At 46.1% G+C, this 6,798-nt stretch overlaps 1 protein-coding gene across 6 annotated transcripts in view; it reads right to left on the bottom strand.

Moving 5' to 3' along the window:
• The window catches only part of PPP1R8 (protein phosphatase 1, regulatory subunit 8), a 31,007-nt gene that overhangs the window by 5,639 nt on the left and 18,570 nt on the right, over positions 1–6,798 (bottom strand). For 4 of the 6 annotated variants that reach the window (XM_011981700.1, XM_011981699.1, XM_011981701.1 and 1 more), the window contains exons 4-5: positions 4,208–4,428; positions 2,100–2,244 (exon numbers count right to left, since the gene is read on the bottom strand). In XM_011981700.1, coding sequence (XP_011837090.1) covers positions 2,100–2,244; positions 4,208–4,428 — 366 coding nt within the window. The remainder of the gene's footprint in view (positions 1–2,099; positions 2,245–4,207; positions 4,429–6,798) is intronic. The other 2 variants (XM_011981703.1, XM_011981704.1) reach the window with 1 other exon arrangement.

The following is a 6,798-nucleotide window of genomic DNA, read 5'->3' as shown; positions in this document are numbered from 1 at the left end:
GAAGGAGAAAGACAGACTCCCAGAAATCCCCTTGGAAGACAAAAGAATCGTTATTTAATTTGAGTAATTATAATTAGCCCCTGGTTTATTTGCTTTAAGTCTGGATTTTCACGTATTAGGATCCATGACTTTAAAGAGGACACTCTGGTAGTATGTTCACTATCAATCTCTGCTCTATGAACAAATGGCTTCTACATAGAAGAGAAAGGAAAAAAACATCCAAGCTCATTAAGAAAGAGACAATGTCCGCGGTGGCTCACGCCTGTAATCCCAGCACTTTGGGAGGCTGAGGCGGGCGGATCACAAAGTCAGGAGATCAAGACCATCCTGGCTAACACGGTGAAACCCCCGTCTCTACTAAAAATACAAAAAATTAGCTGGGCACGGTGGCGGGTGCCTGTAGTCCCAGCTACTTGGGAGGCTGAGGCAGGAGAATGGCATGAACCCAGGAGGCGGAGCTTGCAGTGAGCTGAGATCACACCACCGCACTCCAGCCTGGGCGACAGAGCAAGACTCCGTCTCAAAAAAAAAAAAAAAAAAAAAAAGAAAGAGACAACGTCTCTAAAAAGGTATCCCAATCTTCTCTCATGGCCCCTCTGGTTTCAGAGCCTGTGCTCTTAACCACTATGCTATATTGACTGAACACAATTCCCTAAGAAAGCTTGAGGGCACTAATTTTCAATGAGAAAAACAGAGCAGATCAGATCCTCACTCCTGAAAGAGACTTAAGAAATTTGTCTAGTCCAGTGGTTCCCAAATTGCTGGCTGTTGTACAAACAGGAGCTCATTAAAAAGTATAAATTTTGGGCTGGGCAAGGTGGCTCACGCCTGTAATCCTAGCACTTTGGGAGGTCGAGGGCAGATCACTTGAGGTCAGGAGTTCAAAACCAGCCTGGCCAACATGGTGAAACCCTGTCTCTACTAAAAATGCAAAAAAATTAGCCAGGCGTGGTGGCAGGCGCCTATAATCCCAGCTACTTGGGAGGCTGAGGCAGAAGAATCGCTTGAACCCAGGAGGCGGAGGTAGCAGTGAGCCGAGGTTGCGCCACTGCACTCCAGCCTAGGTGACAGAATGAGACTCCATCTTGAAAAATAAATACATAAAAATAAAAAATAAAAAATAAAAATTTCAACCAGGCACGGGGGCTCATGCCTATAATCCCAGTACTTTGGGAGACTGAAGCAGGAGGATCACTTAAGCTCAGGAGTTCAAGACCAGCCAGGGCAACATGATGAAACCCCATTTCTACAAAACATATCACAATTAGCTGAGCGTGGTGGTATGCACCTGTTGTCCCAGATACTCAGGAGGTTGAGGTGGGAGGATCACCTGTGCCTGGGTGGTCAAGGCTGTAGTGAGCCATGACTGTGCCACTGCACTCTAGCCTGGGCGACAAAATGAGATCTTGTCTCTTACACACACACCAAAGAAAAACTAAAAAATACATACATTTCTAGGTCCAACCCTGGAAACTCTTTTTTGGAGACAGCCTCACTCTGTCACCCAGGTGGGAGTGCAGTGGCACGATCTTGGCTCATTGCAAGCTCTGCCTCCCAGGTTCAAGCGATTTTCCCACCTCAGCTTCCCGAGTAGCTTAGACTACAGGTATGTGCCATCATGCCTGGCTGATTTTTGTATTTTTGTAGAGACAGGGTTCTGCCACGTTGGCCACCCTGGTCTCGAAATCCTGGCCTCAAGCAATTCACCAACTTCAGCCTCCCAAAGTGCTGGGATTATAGGCGTGAACCACTACGCCTGACCAACCACAGCTTTTTCTTTTTCTTTTTGTCACCTAGGCTGGAGTGCAATGGTGCAATCCCAGCTCACTGCAGCTTCTGCCTCCTGGGTTCAAGCAATTCTCTTGCCTTAACCTCCCAAGTAGCTGGGACTACAGGCGAGCACCACCAAGCCCAGTTAATTTTTGTATTTTTTTAAGTAGAGATGGGGTTTCACCTTGTTGGCCAGGCTAGTCTTGAACTCCTGGCCTTAAGTGATCCACCCTCCTCGGCATCCCAAAGTGCTGGGATTACAGGCATGAGCTACTGCGCCCGGGCCAACCACAGCTTTTTCATCAGAATAAACCAGGAAGATACCTCACCTGGATTGATGATCTCATCATCCTCACTGAATGTCACCCGCGAGTTCTTCCGCTTCCTCTTTGGTCTTTGAATGTCCAGATTTCCCTCCTCAATGGTAAGGGTAGAAATCCGCTTGTTGTGGGCAGTGTTGAACTCTGTCAGGTTCTAAGCCAAGGTTCATACAGGAAAGACAGCAGTCAGTACAAAGGGAATCTGATGGAGAAAATCATACTAAATAAAGGTCAGGAAGACGTGAGGGGCTAATCTTGACCTCCAAAGGGAGTTGAGAAGAGACTCTTCTGCATTTAGAGAAGATTATACTGTCCTGAGACTACTAATACTAACAAGTCTCAAGTCTCATTAGAAAGAATGTGGGACATCCTCATTGACTAGTGGGGCAGTGATATTCAAAAGAAGGTAAAGGGCCTCGAGCTGAGAACAGGTCATCTGTGCAAATACCCTTGAGTTGTGTTTTGTTGCTGTTGTTGAAGAAAGGCTATCATGTCTTCATGCCCACAAGCAGCTGAGAATTAAAAGGAAATGTGGCTGGGAGGAACGCCAAGAATTGTTTTTAAGTAACAAAATTGAGATGAAAAAGGACAATTGGCTGTCTCTTTTCTAGTAGCTTTCTCCTTTAAAATTGAGGACACTGCTAGTGCACTTAATTTTTGGCGTTAATATTTTGTCATTCCCCATCCTGTGTCTGGCCCCAGTTCTATAAATAACTATCTCAATAATTAACTTGACCTTAGCTCTGGTGCTTGCCTCTTCCCAATCCACTGAAATTATTCCTTTCTGGTACAAACCACCAGTTTGAGATACTCTAAATGTCTTAAGAATGAAGATCCAGGGAGTACCTAACATACTGAACTAAAAGCCATGGAAGCACAGCAGCAGCCTGGATAGAGGCGGCCTCAAGGGGAAATGGGCAACAGTGACTGCCAGCAAGGTCCCTGGCTATGAAGCCACTTCTTCAAAACAAAACGACTTCTTAATTGTACAATTTTTTTTTTTTTTTTTTTTGGAGATGGAGTATCACTCTTGTTGCCCAGGCTGGAATGCAATGGCACAATCTTGGCTCACCACAACCTCCACCTCCTGGGTTCAAGCGATTCTCCTCCTCAGCCTCCCGAGTAGCTGGGATTACAGGCATGCGCCACCACACCCAGTTACTTTTTTGTATTTTTAGTGGAGACAGGGTTTCTCCATGTCACTCAGGCTGGTCTCGAACTCCTGACCTCAGGTGATCCGCCCACCTCAGCCTCCCAAAGTGCTGGGATTATAGGCGTGAGCCACTGTGCCCAGCCTAAATTGTAGAATTTCTATTGTGCTTTTCTTCCTAAGAGCTAGGAAACTGCCTTGGTGTACAGGAATAGTAAATGCGGGTCGGTGGTTAAGGACATGATTGCATTTGGTCTATCTGAACAGACCAATCACACCAGTGCAGTGACAGACATGTAAAGGACTATAGCCACACCAAACTACTGGGGTCAGCCTCAAAAAAGGAAAACTTCCACCACCTTAAAATTAAATCTTATAAAATTCATGGCCCTCAGGACAGCGAGGCCCATAAGAACAAAAGCAGTCTGGTTCTATTCAGAAGATTCCTGAGCTGTTCAGATAGCACCAAAAAAAGCTATATAAATGAATGAAAGTGTCAGTCTCTCCAAGCCAGTGCTGTCTGACAGAACTTTTTGTGAGGATGAAAACATTCTCTCTTTACACTACGCAACACGGCAGCCACTAGCCTTATGTGACTACATAATACTTGAAATATTGTTAGTGGCTATCACCTTGGTCAGCATTAGCTCTAAGCAGTCAAGGGACAGAGAAATGTAGCTTCTAGTCTTAGCTTGTAACAGCCAGTGAAAGTGCACAAAACAGCTCAAGAGGTCTAGTGGCTGTGACCCAGCCTCCTTGTTAGGCCTGGTGATACACAACCAAATCCATACAATGTGGCTCTCTGAGAGGTGTCACACCTGGCCACATCAGATTGCCAAAGGCCCATTACTGGACTCAAGAGAACCCCTGCTGCTAAGTCAATGGCATTTCCAGCTACATAGAACAGCTATATACTCCAAAAACCAGGGTCCCCAAAGACAAAACAATGACATAAACAGGGAATTACATCAAGCTCAGTTTCCTCCTCTGGAAGCCCCAGTAAGCCCTTGAGTTCATCATCCTCTCCACCCATCTTCTCATCTCCTTTCACAGCCGATGGCAATGTCTGAGGCTTCTCGCGCAGAGTGTATGCCCTTGTGGATGCGCCAAATGAGACCGTGGAATCGATGGGAATTTGCTGAGGCTTGTGAGGTTCCAACCGAATGTGACCCAAGAAAGTGCCGTGTGCTGGGAACAACCAAATCAGAAACGTAAGGGGGAAAACAAAAACAACCCGAGTTTTAGAAGGGAGAGTATGATCGCCAACTCTCTTATGAGGTCAGCTTCCCCCCAGCACATCAGTTTTGCCTTTTTGTCTGTTTTTAATTTATTTTAAAAATGCCATAGTCAGGATCGTGGTCAGAAAACTCCAGCTTTTTAAAAAACGAAAATGGCACCGGGTCCACCACATCCATCATGTGTCACAGTGAGAAGGAAACTCCTTCACTGAGCCTTGAATCTCCTCAGTGGGTTTCTTATATCCTCAGACCTGTTGTTCCCCCAAATAACAAATACCACTGCCCGTTCTCTGCTGCCACACAGGCTTGGCTCCATTCTAGGTCAAACAAGAATGGCTCCAACCCAGCAGAAGCCATGCCTCCCAAAGCAGGAGCTGGGCTTCACTGTAGTTTTCCCTCTCCAGCCCCAAGTCAAAGGAATAGAGAAACTGCTGGCCTGGTGGCAGTTATGCTTAGGTTTTCCCCAGGACAAGAAAGAGCTTGGCTGAAACAGGTGCAATATCAATGCCAAAGCAAGCCAAAATCCTACTATAGATTCTGAATATTTTCCCCTGTTGGCATTCTGCATGTTATAAAATGGGAGAGAAAAGATAAGTATTTGCAAGACAAAGCTCTCCAAGACCGTTACACAAGCAGATGAGGGTGATGTGCGAGTGTATGTTTGTGTGTGGTAGTAGGAGAGTGGTGGAATCCAACATGATATTCCCAAGAAGCAGGACCCTTTACATTTTACACTGTATTCACACATGGGCAAAATGAACAAATTTCAGGGCCCCATGCAGTTAAAGCTCAATTGCATTTCTGTGGATTATCTACGCGAAGTTTAAACTCTTATTAATTGGTGTATGCTTATGGATACTCCAATTAATTAATACTTATGGATTATTTTTATTTTTTGAGGCAGGGCTTACTCCGTCACCCAGACTGGAGTACAGTCGTGCTACAATGGCTCACTGCAACCTCCACCTCCTGGGCTCAAACAATCCTCCCACTTAAGCGCCCCAAGCAGCTGGGACCATAAGCGCACTCCACAATACAGGGCTAATTTTTTGTATTTTTTGTAGAGACGGGGGTCTCGTTACATTGCTCATGCTGGTCTTGAACTCCCGGGCTTGAGAGATTCACTGACATCAGCCTCCCAAAGTGCTGGGATTACAGGTGTGAGTCACCATGCCTGGCCTTGCTTATGGAATTAAAATTGGTATTATTCATAGTCAAAACAAAACAGAGACGGAATATAGAACCAGAATAATGAAATTTTCCTCAAGATAAGCATTCTTAAAATGCCCTATATTGCTGCTCTATTACATTAATGGAGCTAATCATAGCTTCTGCTTAAACGGAATCACAATTTATTATGGTTCTATAGACACTTGAACATGCATGGTCGATAGTGCCTGGGTGCCTTTTTCCTTTTCTTTTTTTTTTTTTTTTGAGACAGAATCTTGCTGTGTTGCCCAGGCCAGAGTGCAGTGGCACGATCTCGGCTCATTGAAACCTTCACCCCCTGGGTTCAAGCGATTCTCCTGCCTCAGCCTCCTGAGAAGCTGGAATTACAGGCACCCGCCACCACCCCCAGCTAATTTTTGTATTTTTGGTAGAGGCGAGGTTTCACCATATTGGCCACGCTGGTCTCAAACTCCTGGCCTTAGGTGATCCGCCCACCTCGGCCTCCCAAAGTGCTGGGATTATTTATAGGAGTGAGCCACTGCACCCAGCTCTTTTTTGTTTGTTTGTTTGTTTTTTGGGAGAGTCTTGCTCTGTCACCCAGGCTGGAGTGCAGTGGCGCGATCTCGGCTCACTGCAAGCTCTGCCTCCCGGGTTCACACCATTCTCCTGACTCAGCCTCCCGAGCAGCTGGGACCACAGGCACCCACCACCAAGCCCAGCTAATTTTTTTGTATTTTTAGTAGAGACGGGGTTTCACCGTGTTAGCCAGGATGGTTTCGATCTCCTGACCTCGTGATCCGCCCACCTCGGCCTCCCAAAGTGTTAGGATTACAGGCGTGAGCCACCGCGCCTGGCCTGTTTCTTTGTTTTTAAGAGATGGGGTCTTGTTCTGTCACCCAGACTGGAGTGCAGTGGTGTGATCACAGCTCACTGCAGTCTTGAACTCCTGGGCTCTAGTGATCCTCCCGCCTCAGCTTCCTGAGTAGCTACAGGTGTGCGCCCCCACACCCAGCTCATATTTGCTTATTGATGCCCCCAGGACAGCTCTCCAAACCCCTCTTCTCTCCACAGTCAGTTATCAATTATCTCAGGAAAACAGAAAAATCACAGAAATAGAGAAGGGTGGATTTAAAAACCAAATATTAACTTT

This window comes from Mandrillus leucophaeus, unplaced genomic scaffold (assembly GCF_000951045.1).
Source record: "Mandrillus leucophaeus isolate KB7577 unplaced genomic scaffold, Mleu.le_1.0 Scaffold23, whole genome shotgun sequence".
NCBI lineage: Eukaryota > Metazoa > Chordata > Mammalia > Primates > Cercopithecidae > Mandrillus > Mandrillus leucophaeus.
This window is presented reverse-complemented; position numbering and strand designations above follow the sequence as displayed.